General features: G+C 35.5%; 1 protein-coding gene across 3 annotated transcripts in view; it reads left to right on the top strand.

The window, feature by feature from the left end:
* The window catches only part of ANGPT1 (angiopoietin 1), a 244,927-nt gene that overhangs the window by 188,468 nt on the left and 33,476 nt on the right, over positions 1-22,983 (top strand). For all 3 annotated transcript variants that reach the window (XM_035011751.1, XM_035011750.1, XM_035011752.1), the window contains 3 exons: positions 4,859-4,986; positions 12,691-12,792; positions 22,615-22,781. In XM_035011751.1, the coding sequence (XP_034867642.1) occupies positions 4,859-4,986; positions 12,691-12,792; positions 22,615-22,781 (397 nt within the window). The remainder of the gene's footprint in view (positions 1-4,858; positions 4,987-12,690; positions 12,793-22,614; positions 22,782-22,983) is intronic.

The raw sequence follows: 22,983 nt of genomic DNA, 5'->3' as shown, positions 1-22,983 counted from the left end.
TGTTGATATTAGTGTGCACAAAGTCTTTGAATTGCCATACCAGGCTTTTAAAATTTAGTTCAGATAAACTGCTTTACGTGTTTTTTTTTTTTTTTTTCTTTTTCATTCAACTCTTCTCTCTTCTGGACAGCCTTCCCCAAGTTTACATGGCAGACAGAATAAATTCTTCCTGAATATTCCCAGTGAACTTGATACATACCTCCAAAATAACAATAGTGTGCATAATCTCTCTTTGGTGCTATATTCAAGCTGCTAACATTATAGCTCTAGAAGCTGTTGCTAGTCATCTTGTGACCAGGTAGAGACTTAACAGCTGTGTCCAAAAAAAGATAAAGAAACCAATTCCTCTTCACATTCTTTAAAATCTGATTATGCTTTACCTAAAATTCTATTCTACATTGTTTATGATTGAATAAATTATCTTTTTGCTTAAGCTAGCTTGAATTCTCCTCTGTCATGGAAGGTACTAATCATGGATGTAGCTATCATGAGTTGTCGTAGAAGACCTACTAATATAGTAGGACTTTCTTCCATCAGACTGTGATTACGTTAAAGCAGATTGTGGTTTTCTTATGTCTGTATCTTCACTGTCTGGGAAAAGTCATGCACATGGAAGATGCTCAGTCAATATTTGTTGAATTAATAAATATAGCATGGATTTTTTTTAAATTTTATTTATTTATTTGTCAGAGAGAGCACATGCAAGCAGGGGGAGCAGCAGGCAGAGGGAGAAGCAGACTCCTCTCTGAGCAAGGAGTCCGATGTAGGACTCGATCCCAGAACCCTGGGATCATGACCTGAGCCGAAAGCAGATGCTTAACTGACTGAGCCACCCAGGCATCCCAATATAGCATTGCTGAGTTTAGAAAATATGCATTTGGATGGCATTAAAAAGCCTCACTTCAGTGTTTGCAATCTGAAAGCAGGGGTGAGAAAATGAGTAAATGTTCTTCCTTTAGTTGGGATTTACCCATGCAAGGTATTAGTAGATGAAAGGACAGTGGGTGGAGAGCACGAGGAATTCCACCTGAGCTGTTTTGAAATGCCTGATGGTGAGATAGAAGTTAGGAAGACAGGAAAGGGAGGCTAGTGAGGGACTGACAGTAATGGTGGGGATCCAGACTCTCAATTAGAGGAAAGACAAACTCATTAAGAATTAAAGGGAGAGGAAAAAGAGAGTATATGATCAAAAAAGGAACTTTTAGATATAAAGATAAATTTTTTAATTCATGCTTTTAAACCAGTCTATTATTATAAAAAGTCTGAGCTACTTTGACAGATAGATAAACACCTCAGTCAGCTCTCCATTTTCTCTGGCTCGTCCAGCTGATGCTTCTTTCATCCTATTCCATCACGTTTTCCATATCTGTATCTTGTCATTCACCAAACATTCCTCTAGACATTATCTTCCATTTTATTGAATCTCAAGACCTCCTACAAGAATGTATCCTTAGTTCTGACACTTGTAATGGGCAGTAACTTCATCTTTTTATTGTCTTTCTTTCTTTTAAAATGTTTATTATGTGTCCAGTTTTACAATACATAATCATAATATCTCTAGTGCATAACAAAGAAAATAATTAGTCATGCAAATTAAAGTTAGGGATTAAAACTTCTACAATCAGTGTGTTGTTATATACATCATATGTCATTTCATCTGAAATAATCTTTTAATTTTAACTATTCAGATTAAGTTTATATATGCAGCAAGATTAGATTACCTGGGTTTTTTTAGACTTAAACAATGATATGATGTGGTATAGTCAATGAATAAAATAAACCAATTAGCCAACTTTGATAAGGAAAGTCCAGTTCAGTATAACCCTAAATATAACCAGTCAGTTGTAATTGCTCTAACATTTGGTCAGCTATAATATCGGATTAGAGAATGGAAGATCTACTATTCCATTGACTGGACTCGCTGGCCTTCTCCAGCCTACTAGTGTCACTTCTGTAAGAAAGAATAATGATATAATGTTGCCATTAATAATATTATTATTACTATAACAATAATAATAACTACCATTTCTTGAGTTCTTACTATAATTCAGTCACTCTGCTGTGTTAAATAATCCATACACTTGCCTCAGAGCTATGTTTAACTACCCCACTTTGTAGAATGAAAAAAGAAAAACTGAAGATCAGTCTACCTTTATAGAAGGGCCTTTTTCAAACCATAGTATATAATACAAATGTCAAAGGTAAGCTGTGAATGGAGCTTTTATACTGATTTTAAGTGCTTTAATACTCTAAAATATAGCCTGGATCAAACTTTCAAATATAATGTTTACTAATTAATGAGTAATTAAATACAAGCAATCCAATCTTTCTGGAAAAATGACTGTTTCTTCTGGAAAGAATGTGATTCTATTTTTCAAAAATACCAAACTATATTTCAAGAAAATGAAATATCTTCATAAGGTATGTTGCCATTACAATAACAACAAATCCATAGTATAACTATTTGTTCCTTTTATGATAGAATCTTTAAGCCATTTTTCCAGTTACAAGACTTACATTCATGGTTTGAACATCATTTTTATGCAGTTAGTTTCCATAAAAATAAGCTAATACTCAGCTTCTTTTATTTTTCTCTACTATTGAAAATATGTGTGGGTTTCCCTCTTCCCACACAACAGCCTTTTCACCCACATCTTCCTGAGGAGGAAAGGAAAAGAGGAGGGGAGGTGACAGAGAAGTGGGAATGGAGTGTATTCTCACTGCATAACTAAATAAGGGAGAGCAGGAAGTGGTATATTCAGTAAGAGAAGCATTTTCTCCTTAGATAAGTGACTTTCCCCATCTCTAACCCAAAAAAGAAAAATGGGTTTACCGTTGAATTCCTCTTTACCACATCTTCCTGTGTTCATCCTCTCAAGGGATCATAAATTTTATTTGGCATTTCTTTACATCCCTTCCCTTTTTTTTTTTTTTTTTTGCTTCTAATTTGGTTGTTTTCAACTTGTTTCAATAGATGATTAAACATTTAGAATTTAGGAAGGTTTTCTTTTAGAAAAAGAGCAGTCCATTAACTTAAAATAAGCAAGTACAAATGAACTGTGTTGATGTTCTTCAGAACAACACCTTTACATAACACACCCATTGCAGTTAAAGATGGCTTTTGAATCAGCATTTATATATTCATTTTTAAATTGCTATTTGCATACCTTCTGTGCCATGCTTCTTCACTGTCCTATGAATGCACAGTCCTCTACTTATTCTGTGTTGATATTGCAGCTGCAATGGTGGTGTTCAGATGTAATTATTAATGTAAGTAGACAAAACCATCAGTGCACACATGAGCTGTATAGAAAACCATGATACTATTAAATGTTATAATTCTATATTTTTGTTATGGCAGTATATCTGAGTGGATATTTCATTTTCTTGAAACATAATTATTTTTGGAAATTTGAAGTATTTATATTGAGATAGTCATTCTTTCCATCAGTTTAGACTGTTTTTAATTACCTATAAATTAGTAAACTCATGCTTATTAAGTTTAAATCAGGCTATTGCTTTAGATTGTTAGAGCATGTAAAATCAATTTAAAAGCATCATTTAATAGTTTACTTTTGCTATTCTTATTAAAAAAGGCCAATCATGACTCAAAGTGATTGAAAGCAGGTATTTATTAAATAACATGAGACTTTAAGGGCAAAGTGATAAAATAATCTTAAAAAATCTTCTTGAAGGGGTTAATGAAACGAATTACTAAACTATATATTTATTAGAAAATACTAATCATAAATATTTTGTAAATGTGCCATGTAAATCTTTAGCAAAGGACTACTAAATATGAGTTATTTTTGTATTTTGATCTCAGTAATAAGAACTTCATAATAGATGGTCAGTGAATAAAATTCTCAGTAGAGCCTATCTAATTAAATTTCCTTTTTCATTTGACTTCCACCCTTTACTGAACTCTTCCCCTATATAAGTTAATTTCAAAACTTATTCATTTGTGTTCTTTTATTTGTATATTATCTGCCTGATAGTTTAACTTCAGGCATTAAATAAAAAACAAAGTTCAGGGGTGCCTGGGTGGCTTAGTCATTGAGCGTCTGCCTTCAGCTCAGGTCATGGTCCCAGGGTCCTGGGATCGAGCCCCACCTCAGGCTCCCTGCTCAGCGGAGAGCCTGCTTCTCCCTCTCCCACTCCCCCTGCTTGTGTTCCCTCTCTCGCTGTGTCTCTCTGTCAAATAAATAAATAAAAATCTTAAAAAAAAACCCAAAAAACAAAGTTCAATTCCCTTTCTAGGTAAATTAGGTCAGAGGCTCTTTTCTACTTGCTAAATCTAAATATTTCGAGGTGTGTTTTTTTTTTTAATAGAAATTTCTAGGAGCTTATCAGTCCAAAGCCACAGAAAAACAGTTCTATCTACTTTTAGTGTTTTAAACCTCCATATGGTATTTTTATGTTTGAATTTGTTATCATTATCTCTTTCTCCTCCAAAAATGCTTTAGCATTTTTTTAAAAGTTTCCTATGAAATGTAGGTAAGAACATTTTAGAAATTTTGGAGGAAAATTGACATAATTATTACTAGTTGGAGGTGTTACACTATCAGGCCATTTGTCCCTTGAGTTGATGTTCTGGAAATTATAGATAAAAACAAAATTTAAGTAAGCAAAATATAAAAAGTATTCAGTTAGAAATTTCTCTACAGATTTTTCCATTAGTTTTGTAATTTTGTGAGTCAGCTCAAATCTAGTATTGTCTTTATGATTGATTTGTCAGTAAATGCAATATTGACATTTGTTTGGAGGAAATAAAGACTTGCTTAGCTGTACTTGGATCCATTCGGGTACTAATGGTACTGATATTTTTGCTCACATATTGCAATTTTTTTTTTTGCAGTTTTACTAAAGGGAGGAAAAAAAGAGGAAGAGAAACCATTTAGAGACTGTGCAGATGTATATCAAGCTGGTTTTAATAAAAGTGGAATCTACACTATTTATATTAATAATATGCCAGAACCCAAAAAGGTAAAACCAGAAGTGTTTGTTTACGAGATGTAAAGCAGATCCTAGTTGAATTGCTGAATAATCAGACTGATTTGTGAGTTTGTTAAGCTGAAAATATATATGCCTGAGCTCTTTTCTCCCAAAGATTCTGTTTGCCAGGTCCATAAAGATGAAAACCCTATTGCACAGACCTCCTCCAAACCCAAAGCTCCCATCCCTCTTTCACAAAGTTTTTTATTTATTCTCTGCTCATTCCTGGGATGTCCCATTGCTCATAAATGCTTGCGTTGTCTAGATTACATGTTGAGGTGATATGTACTTCAAGTACATGGAGAAGAGGTAGGAGCAATCTTTCAAGGTCCCAAGGACCCAGATGGCACACATCATCTATAGTCTAAATACTGTGGAGGGGCTGCCAAGGACATATTGCTATTTGTTCCTATTAGGAACAATCACTGTTCCTATTAGGGTGAGAGAAACATATTCTATCTTGACTAAACATCTTGATAGGAATTGCTTTTCATGTTTACCTAAAAGAGTGGGTTGGAGGCTAGGATTCATTAGTATGTTGAACAGGATCCAGAGTAAACTTTGAAGTAAGCAAATACTATATTCTTGCTGTTCTATCTCTTTTTCACTATTTATTCATTAAATCATCCATCCATTCCTTCACTCAACATATTAAGTGGATGTCATTTGTCAGTCAGTGCCTAGGAACACAATATAGAACAAACAGATCCCACTGTGGTGCTGAAGACAGATAATTACACAGATAATTATAACAGACTGTAGAAGTGTAGTGATTGAGACAGTCTGTTCAAAGCAGGATTTATGGAGAGATGTAAGGAGAGCCCTGCTCTTTGATATGTTAAAATTTTGCCCAAGATGCCGAGAGACCCAAGACTCCAAGAAGACCACCTGCATTTGTAATGCTCCATCCTCAAAGGATGAAACAATTTTCCTCTCCTCTTTGCCCCACCTAAATTACCAGTCCTGCATCCTCATTTCCTGTGGATACTGTGCAAGTGCTCTTGGAAGGCCTTCCCTAATTCCCTCAAGCAGCTTTGCATGACTTTTTCACTAGCAAAGTTCTACAAGGCAAGGATCATGCCTTTTTGTCTTTGGTTTCCTGGGACCCAGCATAGTTTTGGGCACATAACAGGTCCTCAATAAATATGTGTTTAAACGAATGAATGAACTTCTGACAATAATATCAACATTTCAATGTAGTATATAGTAAGTAAGCCTAACTTAGTCTTCTTGATTATTAGTCTCCTTTGATGGATGAGAGAAATGAATCTTGGAGAGTAGTTTGCCAGATGTTACATCATTGTCAAGGAGAGAATATGGACTCTACCAGTGTCCTTTCTCTCCTGATTTCAGTAAGGATTAGCGGTTTCAGTTAGCTCAGTGTTTTTTTGTTTCCCTTTGCTGGGACACAATTTTTTTTCTGAAAGGAGGCCTTTCATGCTCTTCCATAATGGGGAAGGAGGGAGAACGTGCAGTGGGCAAAAAAAGCGGTGGTCACAGTTCCATACATTGCTACCTGGGCCACCTACCACAGAAGTTTAGTTTTACTTGTTTTTCACCTTGGGCTTCTGTGCAAAATCTCACTAAATTGAGTGTTCCATGACTTAAGAGGAAAAAAAAAAAAAAACTATGAGGGTTCAATGGTGAGTCTAGGAGTAAAAAGAAGAGATTTATTCATTGTGAGGGGGAACCTTTTGGTCCTTTGGATCTTATGACATGAAGCCTTCCTACTCTACTTGCTGATACCTTAGAATCATACTTAAGCTTAAATTCAATTGGTATACACATGGGCATGTATATACATCCACATACTCTTACACCATACATCTAGCATGTAAAGTTTATCAAAAACTGTCCTGGGGGAGAGGAGCAGAGCTAACATAAATACTCTATAATTTACCTACTTGTGTTCTCCATGACCTGTATTCCCCATGACCTGAAAGAACCCCCAAATTATTGTCAGTTCCCCTAAAATATAACTTGGCTATAACAATAGAAGTTAGCTAAAAATATTAAGTGACCTTCCTTTTAGACACTTAATGATTCTGTGATATAATAAAAACAATTTTTAGGGATTTCAAATTAACATTCACACTTTCAGAATCTTTTTCACTCCATCACCCAATCCTGACACATGGCTCCAAGTTTTGACAAAGGGGACATTATAAATAAGTTTTGATCACTCCATGAATTTTAATTCATGTATAACCATAACCAGTGTTTTGAACTATGCTAGTTCAGAACATTTTGAGATGCAAATGATGTGCAGGCTATTTGAAGAACTACTGCTCCTGTTAGGGTGGAAGAAAGGTATATTATCTTAAGTCATAATCTTGAATAAATTTGCTTTTAATATTTACATAAAAGTGTGGGTTGGAGGATCCAGTTCACTAGTTCAGTAGCTGACTCCTGTGTTGGTTTCATCAGGATGGCATGATTTAAACTTATACCTCTCCAAAATGATGGATTTTCCATGTGATGGAGCTTCAGGGTTGTTCTTGAATAAATGAGATCTAAAATATTAAATTCCAAATGTCAACTATCTGCTCAGTTAAACTTTAAGGTTTGGGCCTAAGGAAAAATAGTAGCCTGAGCAAGTAAGCCTGTAAGAGGCAAATTCTTATCACTATGGAAATAGCCCCATGACTTTTCAGAGGAAAGAAGCTCACATGGCATTTTGCAGGACTATCATTAGATTTTAGTTTTATTGGAAAGAGCAGAGCATGGTGAGAGGGAGAGATCACTGAGCAGAAGGGAGAAAGACTTAGGTCTTCTTGACTTAAGTGTTCCTTCCTTTGTTTTATTCTTTCCCATTTATGATCACAGATCTTCTCACAAGTAGTAATGTTGTTCTATTATGGAAACTTTAGACTGATAAACCAGCACTTTTCATAGATAGCAATTTTTTAAAACATCTCATTTATCATAGCACCAGTAAGAAAAATTATTGTGTGAATTTTCCCTGGTATAATTTAGAAGCTGGTTAATAAAGTAGTTCAAATGCATTTACAGTTTGCCAGGTATATTCTAAGCACTTTAGATGTAAAAACTCACTTGTTTACTCTTTTCAGTAACTCTATGAGATGGGTGTTCCCATTATCCCTATTTTAGAAAAATAACTTGCCCAAATCACATAATTAATAGATACTGAACACAAGCTTTGTAATAAAAGCATCAACTCCAGACTGTATCTCTTAGCAGGGGGCTAAATGAGATAATTATGTTAGTGGTGACTGAAGTTGCACCACTTATAATTTCTTTAATCGGAACCTATATGAGTGGCACAGGAAAGAGTTTATTATCAGAAAATTATGTAAAATTGATTCATGTTCTGATTTTAAACCACCCTGCTCCTTCCTACCTTGTAATCTCATTTTCTTCTCCTGCGTTGATATAAATCATTGAAATTCTCTGAATCCTGTAAAAAGTGCTTGGAAAATGCATCTTTATGATCGTCACTCTTCCCAGTAAATTGTGCATGGCAGATATAAAATTTGGTGCTACGTTTGGATATGCTTAGCAAAAGCTTTGCTTATTGTTATGCTTGCAGAAGTTCTAGCAAGGGTATGAAACTCAAGGCAAGCTTATAAAAAATAAAACAAGTTCAAATATGTAAGATCTGGGATATGGACCAATCAATAAAATTGGGCTATTTAGGCAGCTGACAAAAGCTATTAAGAGATACTCATCTTGTAAGCAGAGTAAGAGTCACGTGCATACAGAATTGATATACATTTATTTTTCTAACCGACATCATTCCCTTCCAAGAAATGATGTCTGAAAATAACTGTTATCTTTCCAAATGAGATGAAGGCAGTTTTCTAAGACTAATTTTTCAAGCAGATCAAATATGAGAATTAAATCATTTATGTATTTATTTTTTACCTTTGTAGTACTAATGGCTGTGGTTATTTTCTCTCTGAATTCCCTTCAATGCATAGTAGTAGGAAATAGGATTTTTCCTTCTATTTCATCAGTTTCTAAAACCAAAGGCTTTCTAGCCAGCGTAGTTTCATCCAAAAATTCAAACCATTAAGTCATAACTCTGCTTATTATAAAATATTAAAAATTTGTTTCTGAATTGTGAGTCCCCTAATTCTTGGAAAAGGACCATGACAAATGTGTTGAGCCTTTTTTTTTTACTTAAGGTTATGGAAAAATAATTAACATCCTCAAGCCTAATCATTCCAACTTGTATGGAGCATAAAACCATAAGAACTATGTGAATCAAATTTCCCCTTTTTGTTTGGGTTTAAATCTCTGTATTATGTTAAAAGGTATTTAATGCTTGAAAGCTTTGACCTTGCCTGGGATAGGAGCCAGTTCAATCTTTTCTTGGATAGAGTTAAGCCCAAGTCATATGATCAATAAATGCAACAGGCATAGTAAATGTAGTGGGGCTCTTGTCTCCAGGAAGGCACCACCAGATAGCACAGACCACACAATATTGGCGAATGAACTTTTCAAGTCCTTTCATGTCTCAAATCTTTTGAAACCAGCCACCTATTTTCTTAAACTTCCTTCATCTGTTAAGCATAGGCTTTTTTATTTTTCTTCTGACTAGAAATAACATGTTTTTTGTTTTTTGTTTTTTTTTTGGCTAGAGTGAATTCAACTTCTTAGATAGATATGTAATAAAAAGAGGCATGCTCAGAGATTAACAATGTCAATATTATTATATTTATGTTATATATTATATTACTATATTAATCAAAAATATAGAAAATACATATTATATAAAATATAAATTATATAAAATACATTAATACATATTAAGCTGGTGATCTTAAGGACAATTTATTGAACTATTATATGTTTTGATTTCATACATTCCATATTATTCTTATTATAAACAATAAATTATATGCAATGGTATATATAATAGTAAACTATGCTACAATATGTAAGATATTATATGCAGAGTATATAATGCATAATGTAAATATATACTATCTCATATGTAAAATACATCTAAGAAATGAGGGTCATGGCAAAGCCTATTATGTATCAAGCACTATTCTAAAAATTCTACGTGCATTGACTCATTTAGTCCTTGCAAAAACCTAAGAGAACAGAGTTGGGATTTGAACACAGGTAATTTGGTACCCAAGTTCATGCCCCTAACCAATACGTCCTTCAGCTCTATTGTGACCATATTCCACAATGGCAGCTATTATTATTACTGCTGTTACTGAGTCATAATAAGAACTGTGGAGCAAATGTCCAACATCTTACCTTCTCTGCACCTCAGCTTCTAACACAATAATCCTCCTGGGGAACTTCTGCCTCCCCATGTAGCTCCGACTCTCTCTGGGCCTTTATCTAAGAAGTACCTTTAGCACATCTTAACATTCTCAAGTCACTGAATATATTTGTTTAAAAGGAAATTGGTCTTTTTCTAAAATTTGTGAATAATTTTAAAACTTTAAGTGCATAGAATTCTAATAACATAGATAATAGTAATAACAAAACTGTGAAGAATAGTTTCCTCTGCACATTACATATTGATAAATGTAGTTATTCCTTTCCCTGAGTAAGTAAGTGGACTTTATAGCTTTGCAAACACAGGTTAGCAAAGTTCCAGGCAATTAGTGTCCATTTAGAAGAAAAATCTGGAAAAAAATATTCTGGATTAACCAGTCAAGGCAGGGTAAAAATTTAATTAAGAATCAAGTGGCACTAGTTACCTCTAGCAAAATGTTTCCTTGGCATTTTCACTGACTCTTATTTAAGTATCTCCAGTAAAGTTCCACCTTGGCCACTTGTCTTGGATCACCACCTATGCCCTCTTTAAACTGTGCCCTCTGGGTTTTATTCTCATAAGAATCCTGCAGTCTGTCTTCTCAAGGTCACTAATGACTCCTTCATTTCAAATTTAAGTGTGTATTTTCCTCATCTTGATTTGTCTTGACTTCTCTGGAATATTTGATTAAGTCGATCTCTTCCCCAAGTCAAAATCCATCCTCAGCTTTCATTGCATTAATCAGGTTTTCCTATTTTATCTTTCCTTCTTGCTTCTCTGTTTATTCAACAAATATTCATTTAGTACCCAGTATAGGCTAGGCACTGTTCTAGGCACTGGGACAGTGACAAATGCCTACCTAAAGGTTATTGATGTATTTTACCTCCATCAGTTCACCAAAGCCCATTTTTGGAAACTCCTCCTTCCTGCACATATACATCTCTGTCCATTTTTTCTTTACTTCTTTAAATAATCCATTTTCATGTTATCAACTATTGCTCTCAAGCAGATTAGTCCCAATACAGTTTTGAATTAGATAAAAAAATAAGTGAATGAATCAATTAGAATTGAGGAGGAGGAAAGACTAGCTAGAAGTTGTGTTGAAGACAAAGAGTGGGTACCGAATAGTTTAAGGGATTAGTCGAGGGGGAACCTTGGGACAGAGAGTAGAATTTCAATTTATAATCTTGAAGGTGAGTCAATTCCTAGGGACAGTAAAGATATACTGATGGGTGACTGTTGTCAAAATAGAGGAAGAGCCCTCTAGAGAGCAGTTTGCCTAATTTATATGCTCACAAATAGTCATGGATCTCTTAGTTCCTTTCACTCTGAGGAAGTACATGGACAATTTGTCCTCTGAATGACAGTTGTTGCCACTGTTTTCATACCCGTTAGCTATTTGTGCTCCAAATTGAGGGCTTCGGGGAAAACACTTGAGGTTTTGCCCTTAATCATAGCTGAGCTCTGTGCCCACCCAGCCTGTCTGCCTCTGTTGCATCATATCTATACCTTTAGCCAGCCTCCAAAATGCCTTAGTCATCAATTGCCTGGGGAATGGTGTTCTCCATAGCTGGGACCTTAAATAATCAAACTGCCACATCCATGCTATGTCAATTACAGTGATTACTCTCTAAAGATAATCCCATTACAGATATGTTTCTCTCCTTGGGTAGACTCGGGGGAAATGAATCGATTTCTAAATAAATACTATTGTTTTAGAATAATTGAAATGAGCATAAGTCTTTGAAAGCGTTGGATAACTTTCCACATGGGGAAGAAATGCTTGTCGCAGTCAAAAATACAGTATGTCATATCCTCCTATTATTGTTCATGACGAAAATTTAAGCAAATAATATGTTCTCCATATGCTATGGACCAAATTTTGCCTCTAATGTAATACTGAGCCATCAAGAATAATTATTGTAGTATGTAACTGTATAGGACTTAATGTGCAATGAAATATGTAATAGCTAAATATATATGATTTTTTAAAAATTATTTTTCCAAAATCTTTATTATTATTATTATATAACCATTTCAATTAATTAAAAACTTAAGAATTCTGAGTCTTATGTTTTGGCAATAAAATGGTCTGTAATTTTAGAGACCTAGATAGCATTTTTAAAAATCAAACATACGTAAGTGCCTATTACTATTTAAGACAGAGATTTTTAAAAATAATTTTTATAATCTGAGACTAAGACAGTTTTCAGCTGACTGATTTAAATTTTTACAAGTAATTTAAGTTATATGATGGAATTTAATCAAAACAATTCTCATGTAAAACAAAATAACTGATAAGATATCTAAGTTAACATTTTTCAACATAGTAATTTTTATTCGATTTATCTATAGGCCTACGCATCCTATTTCTGTTTCGAGACATATCTGATACTTATCTCTTTAAAACAGACATAATTTTCACTTGACTTTATTTTCCCTGCATCTATCAGGTATTTTGCAATATGGATCTTAATGGAGGAGGTTGGACTGTAATACAACGTCGTGAAGATGGAAGTCTAGATTTCCAAAGAGGTTGGAAAGAATATAAAATGGTAAGATGGAAGAGTTTACATAGTTTCTGATGTTTTACCATGAGGTTATCTTCACCATACTATGTGATAAGCCCTTGTATTTTTAGGTGTTTTTCAGCTATTTTAAAAATAAAATGATACATTAATCACATTATTTTTATTAAACACAACACACTCATAAGTCATTTTCAGTAAATGATTTCCATATGTGCATCAGAAAGAAAAATATATTACCGAAATTATTTGGTGAACTGTTATGTATTGTCTGGATTTGTTCCTGGTTGAATGAGGGTGGGGGAAGCTAGGACCCAGACCCAGACTGGGTACATGAACCAGGACAAGGGAGGTGTGCTGGGCTGTGGATTATGGAGAGGTACTAATGGTGGCCTCGCGCACATAGCTGGCAAGTTGTTGCTGGGTGTTGACTAAGAGCTCCTCCATGTGGCTGGGTTGGGCTTCTCTCAGTATGGTGATTCAGGGTCATCAGACTTCTTATCTGGCAGTTGACATCCCTCACACACAAAAATCGAAGCTTCCACACCTTTTTAAGGTCTATTAGACCCAGAAATTGCACTGTATCACTTCCACGGCTTTCTTTGGTTAAAGTTACTGACAGGGCCAGTCCACATTCAAGATGATAGGAATACACAAGGGTGTGAACTGTGAGGAATGGTTCCTTAGGGGTCTCCAAAATAATAGCAGACATCATGGTCACCGTCACTGTCATCATAGCTAAAGTTTCCAATGGTTAATATGAGCCAGCCCTGTACATAAATTCTTACTTTTTTTTATATCAAACCTATTAGCTGTCTCCATTTTAAGAGGAAAGTGAGCAAGTTGGGAGATCAGCTTTTCCAAGATAATATAGTAGATGGTTTAAATAATGCATAATACAATAATCATATAGTCAATGCCTACAATATTAACTATTAAAATCAGCTGACAGGGGCGCCTGGGTGGCTCAGATGGTTAAACGTCTGCCTTCGGCTCAGGTCATGATCCTGGAGTCCCAGGATCCAGTCTCGCATCGGGCTTCCTGCTCGGCGGGGAGTCTGCTTCTCCTCCCTCTGACCCTCCTCCCTCTCCTGCTCTCTGTCTCTCATTCTCTCTCTCTCAAATAAATAAATAAAATCTTTTAAAAAAAAAATCAGCTGACAGAATGTCAAGATACAATAATGGAAGAGGCTTCCATTTATGGATTTATTGTCATATTTTACATCTAATTGTTCTGGATAATTCTTGTCTTGACCAATTTTTGACAAATTCCCCTCTCAGAAGGTAAAGAAAAAGGTGAAGAGGCATGTTGTACAGTCTAAGTTCTGTCTTGATATTCTTTTAGAAAATGTGTAAAAATTGTAGTTAATCAGCATCACAGTTTATACACTAGTAAGCTCATAGTTGGCCAAATGACAGTTAAAATTATTTTAATAAATGAGGAGGGGGTCTCTTGTGGTGTCTCTGTGTCTACAGTATTTTTTATCAGATACCCAGTTGAACACTATGAACGTAAGTTAATAAAGTTTGGAGTTATACAAAGTTGGAACCTGATGTCTTCAATAAACCATAAAATTCTGTGTAGAAAAGAAGGCTACAGCCAGCAAGATAGACTTCTACAGAGATAAATGTAGTCTTTCACCTAGACCAAAAATACACAAAATTAAGTGAAAATATAGGATAAAAGTGACAAATTAGCTTAAGAACCTGGTATTTGAAAGTCTGGATAGATTTACTTGACTATGAGCTCATTTTGTGTTGTTGGCTACTAACAATTAAGACCAGTGTATTCGGGCTACATTAATAGTTTGTGGTCTCAAGAAATGCAGAACTCATTGGTGTCTGCCATAGTCTGGTTACATCAAGAATATGCTTTAAATTCTGGTGGATTTCTAACAAATGAACTTATCCTATGAGGTACAAACAGGATGAATCAATGGGGCTCTAACTTGTAGAAAAAAAAAGGGATTAGGTATAAACCTGTCTGATGGCTATTTAAATTGACTGGTTGGAGGTAGATGTACTAGAGCTTGCTTCTCACAGTGCAGTCCAGAAACCAGCAGCACTAGCTTTGTCTGGGAGCTTATGAGAAATGCAGCATCTCAAGCTCCATCCTAGACTTCCTGAATTAGAATCTGTATTTTAACACTTCTTTAAAGAGGGAAGCTCCATAATGAATGGAAGAACATTCTAGAGAGGCAAAATTGACTGCTTATGGACAAAACTCTCTTAGGATTCTTTCCAACATGAATGGACTGTCTATTGAGTGGTGAGGACCTCTCTTCAGTGGAAAAACCCCAGTAGAAAGTAAGTCACCAGGACTGTTACAGAGAATACTGGTTCTACTCTAAGGTCTCTTTCTGCTTATGTGATTCTAAGAACATATGGGAAAAATTTAATCTAAGTTCTAAAAAAGGACATCGCATTATGTCTATATCAGCAGTTTGAGTCTTCACTCTACCGTTTACAAACGGAGTGTTTTTTGGCAAATCATTTAACCTATACCTTAACTTCCTCACTAGTTAAAAGGGGGTATTAATGATAATACCTCACCTGCCTTGCAGGGATGTTGTGAGGATTAATATAAATAAAGCATTTGGCACACTAAATTTTCAGTAACCAGTAGTTATTACCCAAGATTAAGACATCAAAGACTCCAAAATTTTTACTTAACTCTGCCAAAAATATTATTTTGCAAGCTACCTTAACTCACAATTATTTTCATCATTAAAATGGAATGTGAAGAAGTCATCTGAGAATCAGACTACAGATATAGGTTCAGGCAAATCTGAAATACATTATTATTAATATCAATGATAATAGAAAATTTTAATATAAAGTTATCATCGTGGTGACTTTCCAAAATGCTGCATTATTATCTGCTGCCTTGGCAAACTAGGCACATTAAGTAAGACAGACTAACATATGAAGTACAGCATTGATTCATGTCTTATAAGTATTTACCAGATATATATGTATTTTAAGCAATATTTTTTTCATCATTTGACTGAGGCTGAATTATTCTTTAATTATAGTTTTCGGGGAGTTTACCCCGCTCCCTTTTTTAAAAAAATAGAAAGACTACCTTATTTCATTCAAACTAGAATAGTTTATCAGCTGAGTGTCCATTCTACATGGTCAGAAAATTGAGATAAGCTCCAGAAATCTGAAATATTTTGGCAAAAATGAGTCTGACTGCTTTTTTTTTTAATTAAGAGAATTCATCGCATGTCACAACTTGGTTGACTTTCACCAAAACACATGGTAGAAAGTGTTTCCGTTGTTTTCCTCCAGAGCTTTTTACCTAAAGACCAAATAACCTGAGTCCAAAAAGAATGTAGGCTCCTTTATGCTCATTCTTATCAGTCACTCCCACTTCTGTTCCCTGCTTCAGAACTGGCTGCTAAGGTACGCATCCTTCGGGAAAACACAAACAGAATTCTTGGCAGGCACCATTTCCTCCCCAATCTTCACTCATCTACTGGTGCACACGAAGATGCTTCACCTCTTTCTTGAGCCCTGAGTCCAGAAATAAAATTTCACCCCTCCTTCCTTTCTGCCTTTCTTCTCTCCTTCTCTTCATTCCGGTTGATATCTATGGGCTGCCTCTTTCCTCATAAGGTTTCCAGAACAGTATGTTAAGATTATCAACACATGAATTACAAATACATATTGTAATTTATTATGTTTAAATCTCTCTGAACATGGAAGATTTGCAATGTATTTGGTTCTTAACATTGGCTTTAAGCCTACAAAAGTCTTTTACCTGAGCTTTGTTTTCACTTAACCTTCCTTAAGAGGGGATTCAGCAAAATCTGGTTTATGGATTTGTAAAGATGTTTGCAGAGGGAAGTCTGCAGTGGGCCTTTTTAATGAGGCACTTAGGGAACCGTATTAACTCTTTCAAGCCATGAGGATACCATTTAGTGGCTTCCAGCAATAACACTTATCAGCAGTACTTTTGCATATATGAAGCCAAATCCAGTTAGAAGTTCCAAATAGTACCCTAGTGGCCTAACTTTATAGAAGGTGGTGACTAATACCCTGGAGACAACCTGACTTTGTATTGAAAACAGTTACCCCCATAAACAGAGCTTCCTATTGACACAAATATTTCGGTCTGAGCACCATACCTTCTGGGAGTTCTTAGTTTCTGGAAAGAAATTGAGAGCATATTTTGAACTGCTTTTTAACATCTTCACATTAAAAAGAGAAAAATATATAAGAAATTTAAAATGTTGACATAAATCATCCTTTTGATCTTTCTTGGGCTGAGTGTCTCAGCAGTTAGAGGAGATACATGATTCAGTTGTGTATTAAAGCACCTCTGAAAAGCCACAGATCAGTAACCCTGCTTCATATCTGTTTTCTCTAATCGTTTATATGAAAAAAGATGAAACCCATAGAATACATTAACTGTGTCTGGTTTCAATTGTGTTTCAGCTATAGAAAGTCAACACTTCTTATGAGCATTATCAGACCAATAATAATAATAATAATAATAATAATAAAGCAACAAAGTATCAGAGACAATTACCTTATTAACTTGGAAACATACAACCAAAACTGAATATTTCTGCAGGTCTTGGCAAAAACTAATGACTATCAATCTTTCTTCTGTGTGCATTTTTTATTAATAATATATGGGTTTTAGGGCCAACTTTAAGTCAGCATTAGTCTAGGTTAAGTTCCAGTGTCTTTTTTTGCCTTTTATTAAAGAGCTAAAGGAGAAGATTACCAATCTGTCTGAATTATGGTATCAAAATTTTGCATATGATTGTGATTGAAGTAACTAATTATAATAGTTTTCATGGAAGGATATGACCTAGCATCGTTGGATTTTTTTATAGAAAAGAAGAAATTCTAGTTTTATTACTATTTTTTATCATTTTGGTAGACACTTGCTGCTTTTTTTAGCATCACCACTGAATTTTGTATAAGCTTTTATTTTTATTCATGTAGATATTACAGGCCTTTTGGAATAAAATATAGACCTATGGTAAGCTGTTATGTGTGCAGTAAGGTATGACCTGTTTTTTTTAGGGGATGTGGCCATCTCTGCATTTCAGGCATCAATATACATTTTTTTCAAGGACAGTCCCATAATATATAATCAAAATGTGTCTTATTAACATGGAGCTTCATATGAAGATAAGGTTTTATGCTTCTCTCTTTCCTGTGCGCCACTCAGATAATTTGATCTGGTTTATATATTTTTCCCTATTTGCATGCAGAATAGCTATTCTGCATCATAATTATATGATTCTTCACCTGTGGTACACAGCACACTCACCCATGGAACCTTTCAAATGTATGTATCTTTAAGCGCACCGCAGACATACGGAGCCAAACCTCCGTGTGGGAACCAAGTCATCTATATTTTTAAAAAGCTCCACAACTGTTTCTGATATGCAGTCCTGGTTGAAAGCAAATGTCAAAACTATCAATTTATTGGCATGCGTGTAAGATCTCAAAAATTACCTCTTTTGTAGATCTAAAACTTATGAGATATAGAGAGAAAGAGATTAAAAGAAATAGGACCAAGGGAGAGTTGGAGGACACAGCTTCTCCCTGGCCTTAGGAAGCAGAAGCAAGAATAAAAAGTAGTCTATGCATTGGTTTATGGCACAGTTTAGCCCCCATGTCAACCAGTTGATTTTAATTTGTTATTTAATAATTAACTTCTTGGATTAAAATGACAGTGCTCATTTATGTAAACCAACACTCAATTTGTCATAAGAATACATTAGTTCCTAGCATCTGAAAGCCTTTTAAATAATTGTTTCAGTATCCCCTTACTAATTTTCAGGCTAAGACATGATCCTGGACTATTTTTGTTCCCTTTCTCATACAGAGTAGAAAGAAACCTACTTCTCCTCAAATAGTTCACAGTCTGGTGGGAGAGAGGCAAGTAAACAGAAAATTACTATGTATTTGTGATATATCCTTTAACTATAATAACAACGAGAATTTTGTTGTTCTCCTGTATCAGCATTGAGCTAAACACTTTAGGTATCTTATTTCTTTCTCACAACACTATATATGGAAATGACATTTTTAATCCCTGTTTTGCAGATAAGGAAACTGAGGCTAAGAAGTAGTATCGGAGGTTCCACAGCAAATAATGGGCAGAGCAAGGCTTCAAGTTGGAGCAGAGATAGGGAGTAGAAGTTATTTAATCAAAGCTAAGCCTTTGTTCCTAGGCATCGCATTGGTAGTGTGCCTGATAAGCTATCCAAGAGACAGTTTACTAATGTGGGCGCCCATTTTCCCTTCTTTGACTTATTTTTCATCTCTGTGATAAAACAGTTGTTTCTGCATGGCTGCACTTAGCTTTTAGAAAGCTTCCTCTACCCTGTCTCTCTAACAGCCATTTCAATTCATTGTAGCCCAACATTTTGTTCCCACAATAGAGCATGTTTAGACAGTTTTTCTGGGAAGGTGCATGAAATAGAATTTTTATTTCTAAAATCAAATTTTGTTGCTCTCTTTTCAGTTGCTCCCTCCTCTCTTTTCACTCAGAAAAAACAAACTGTTTAGGAAGGGATGTTACTCTCTATGTAGAGGGAGGTAGAAGCCTGCATGCCAAGCTGGGGACCGAGGCTCCCATAGGAATGACATGAAGGCTTATCCATTTCTGAGGCTCACTGGAGATCACTGCCCTTGTCCCTGGGGAAGCTGGACAGTTTTATCCATGCAGAGCTTTCAGCAGCACGGAAATAATGTGGCCTAGAACTTAACACTTCATCATTCCCAGCTTCCTTATTCACATTTAGTATGGTTGCTGACTCCCTTCTAACTACGCACAAGAGGGAATCCTCCAGTGGCTAGAGGGAGAGTTTGACACATCTGAGCTGAGAAGATAATGCAAGGAAAATCCCAGCAGTCTTCTTTTTCTTCCCAGTGGCTGCTGCAACTGAGAATGTGCTAATTCTTTGACTTTCAGTGCCCTGTAACTTTCTGTTTTGCTTATTCACTGGAGAAGGTAAGCTTCACTCTTCTTCCTGGTATGTAGCACCGCTGCCACGAAAATGTGTAAAATTCTTAGCACATCCTAAGTTGCTCTAATATTCCCTGCCACTGTGGAACTTTGGCAAAGTATGACTTGTGCATCTTAGGAACAGAGAAGCAAGGGAACACTGGAACACTGACTTCTGTGGATCCCATATCTTTGCTCTGAACTACAGGTAGATGGTCTTCAGGGGAGCATATGCCCAGTGCAATCTGAATGAAGTGTTTGAGTTAATTAAAAACTAAGTTAAACTGGGGAATAACTTTAAAAGTGTGCTTACATATGCTAATGCATTCCATTTTAACTTTAAGTGTACAATTATATCTTCATTTACCTATTTCTTAAAATGTAGGGCCAAAGCCTGGAATTCTGGGTCAGTGGTTCTTTCCTAGAATTCTCCCATAATTAAATGCATCAAATTTCTACCTTCTGTTGTTCCTTTTTTTTAAACTAGAGCAAGTAAGACACATGCAAAGCAATGTAAGTTAAAATCCTCTAATGTTTTATTATTTTTCTAGTCTCTTAGAGTTGCTGCAACAAACATAATTCAAAAGCATTTTTTTAGTGATTTGCTTTTATTGAGCAAACCTAATGTTTAAGTTTTATCAAAACAAAACAGAACAAAACAAATGACTCTTTTTCCCACTAATATTTAAATTATTTACATAAAACTGTGAGTCTTACCATTACAATAACAGAACTCATGTAAACGGTTTGGTGACCCAAAACAATGGACATTTAGTAAGTAACTCAGTTGGCAGAGACAGTAGTATACAAATGTATTAAATGCATTTAATTTACTTTGGGCATCAATATATTTTATTTTATTTTTTTTAAGATTTTTTATTTATTTGACAGAGAGAGAGCACAAGCAGGGGGAGTGGCAGGCAGAGGGAGAGGGAGAAGCAGGCTCCTGCTGAGCAGGGAACCTGATGTGGGGCTCGATCCCAGGACCCTGGGATCATGACCCAAGCTGAAGGCAGTTGCTTAACCAACTGAGCCATCCAGGCTCCCCGTCATCAATACATTTTAAAGAAGGAGGGGAGAACACTGTTTCATGTGTTAGGTTTGTTAAAGAGGAAAGCAGTTAAGAATACTTCTACTGTAGGGGTACCTGGGTGGCTTAGTCGGTTAGGTATCTGACTCTTGTTTTTGGTTCAGGTCAGGATCTCAGGGTCCTGGGATCGAACCCCTCACTGGGCTCCATGCTGATCATGGAATTTGCTTGAGATTCTCTCCCTTGTCCTCTGCCCCTCCCCTCGTTCTCTCTCTCTAAAATTAAATAAATGAAATCTTTTTAAAAAAGAATACTTCTACTGTGGTTATAATTCTATAAAGTTGATATACATTAAATTAAAAAAACAGTTTCTAAATTCCATCATCTGTGTTGAGAAAAGGAGGATTGCTTTGGCTATCTTAGTACTACCCCCATACTTCTTAATATGGATAAAGTAAAACCTTTATAAATGAATACCTCAATTAACAGAATCAGTTTCTTTCTGAAATGTCAGAGTATCTCCTGCGGCGCTGGAGGTGTGCCTTCCAAATATTAAGGTACACAGGGACAAACAGGGAGCTTGTTTGGATGCAATGGAGCTGGTTCTCAAATATTTTGATTCAGTGTGGAGCCAGGATTTTTCTTTTTTCAACCAGAGCTCCAGTGATTATGATTCAGTGGGCACCTTAAAAAACACCTCCCTGAGACTCAGCCAAATTACTTATGACACGAATTATGTTTTAAGGTTACTTCTCTGAATGTCATTATAAAGTGCTATAGTATTTTCCTTCCTCCCTCCCTCCCTTCCTTCCTTCCTTCCTTTCTTCCTTTGAACGTCAGTGAAGCATATGGAGTACCAGGGCATGCCAACATTCCACTAGTCACAAATACAGCACAGCTCCTGTCCTCAAGGAGCTCACAGTTTGGTCAGTAAGACAAACATGTAGTTCAAGAATTATACTCAACTTCAAGCATTACCAAGGAATACTTTTGGGGATTCAGAAACTGAATACCCAAATCTAGAATGCCAGCAGTTTCTTAGCGTTCCTTATTTTCCTATCACTAACATAACCAACATTAAGAGTTGGTTTTCCTTTGGGGACCACTTCCCCCCCACCCTCCCGCAAAGAAACAGTTTTTGAACACTTAACAACCATGATTGGGCTTTGCCTGCAGAGAACAAGAACCACGTTAAGATTCAGGTGCAGAGAAGTCAGTGAGGTTCACTCACTAGCTCTTATCTGCCTCAAAACCCAAATCCATGCTAGTGAAACATTTAAGTGACTCTAGTCCTGGATTTACAGGTTTGCCTATTAATATTTAAAAATGAAAATATTAAAGTTAGAGAAGTCAAGGGTTTAGTAATATGTTTAAGTTATTATCTAAGCATAATTTGACTCCCAAATAATAATAGTAATAGCAACAACAAAAGAAACAATGATATTGTTAAATAATTTATCTGACAATATTCATTGAAAGTGTATAAATTATGTTTAAAATATTCTGTTAACTAGTATTTTAGAAACATTTTCAAAAGCAAGCTGTGACTAAGTGTTTACTGGTCAAACCTATTAACCGGATTCATTTAATCTGAAATCATCTTACCTACACAGATTTGAATATGAGCCTTTTACTGTAATAAGAATTCGACGCAAGGGCCCAATGGAGGGAAACATAGCAGAAAAGTATTGAGTCAGTAATCAGAAAAAAGTGTGTAAAAATGTGAAAAATGACCTTTACTATTAAAGAAGTTTTTCTTATTATTTAGAACGTAGTTAATACTGAACCTGATAAGAGGTTTTCTCTAAAATAACAACCGCATCTCTATCTCCTTTTGTAGGGGTTTGGAAATCCCTCTGGCGAATATTGGCTGGGGAATGAGTTTATTTTTGCCATAACCAGTCAGAGGCAGTACACACTAAGAATCGAGTTAATGGACTGGGAAGGAAACCGAGCCTATTCACAATATGACAGATTCCACATAGGAAACGAAAAGCAAAACTACAGGTAAGTCCTCCTTCCATGTAGGGCTCAACTGCCTTGGGCCTTGCCACCTACTAGTTACAGTGGAAAAGTGTGAAAGACAAAAATGATGCAAATCATGCTTCAAAATGAAAATTAGGTTGTCTAGGCCTATGGTAGTTATAATAAAAAAAACTCAGTAAATACTTCTAAACAGCGTTAAATTTCAGTTTTCACAGATGGATTG

Source organism: Mirounga leonina, unplaced genomic scaffold (assembly GCF_011800145.1).
Source record: "Mirounga leonina isolate KUSES-001 unplaced genomic scaffold, KU_Mleo_1.0 Mir_165, whole genome shotgun sequence".
NCBI classification, from domain to species: Eukaryota; Metazoa; Chordata; class Mammalia; order Carnivora; family Phocidae; genus Mirounga; species Mirounga leonina.
Note: the sequence above shows the minus strand (reverse complement) of the source record. Positions and strands in the feature narration are given on the sequence as shown.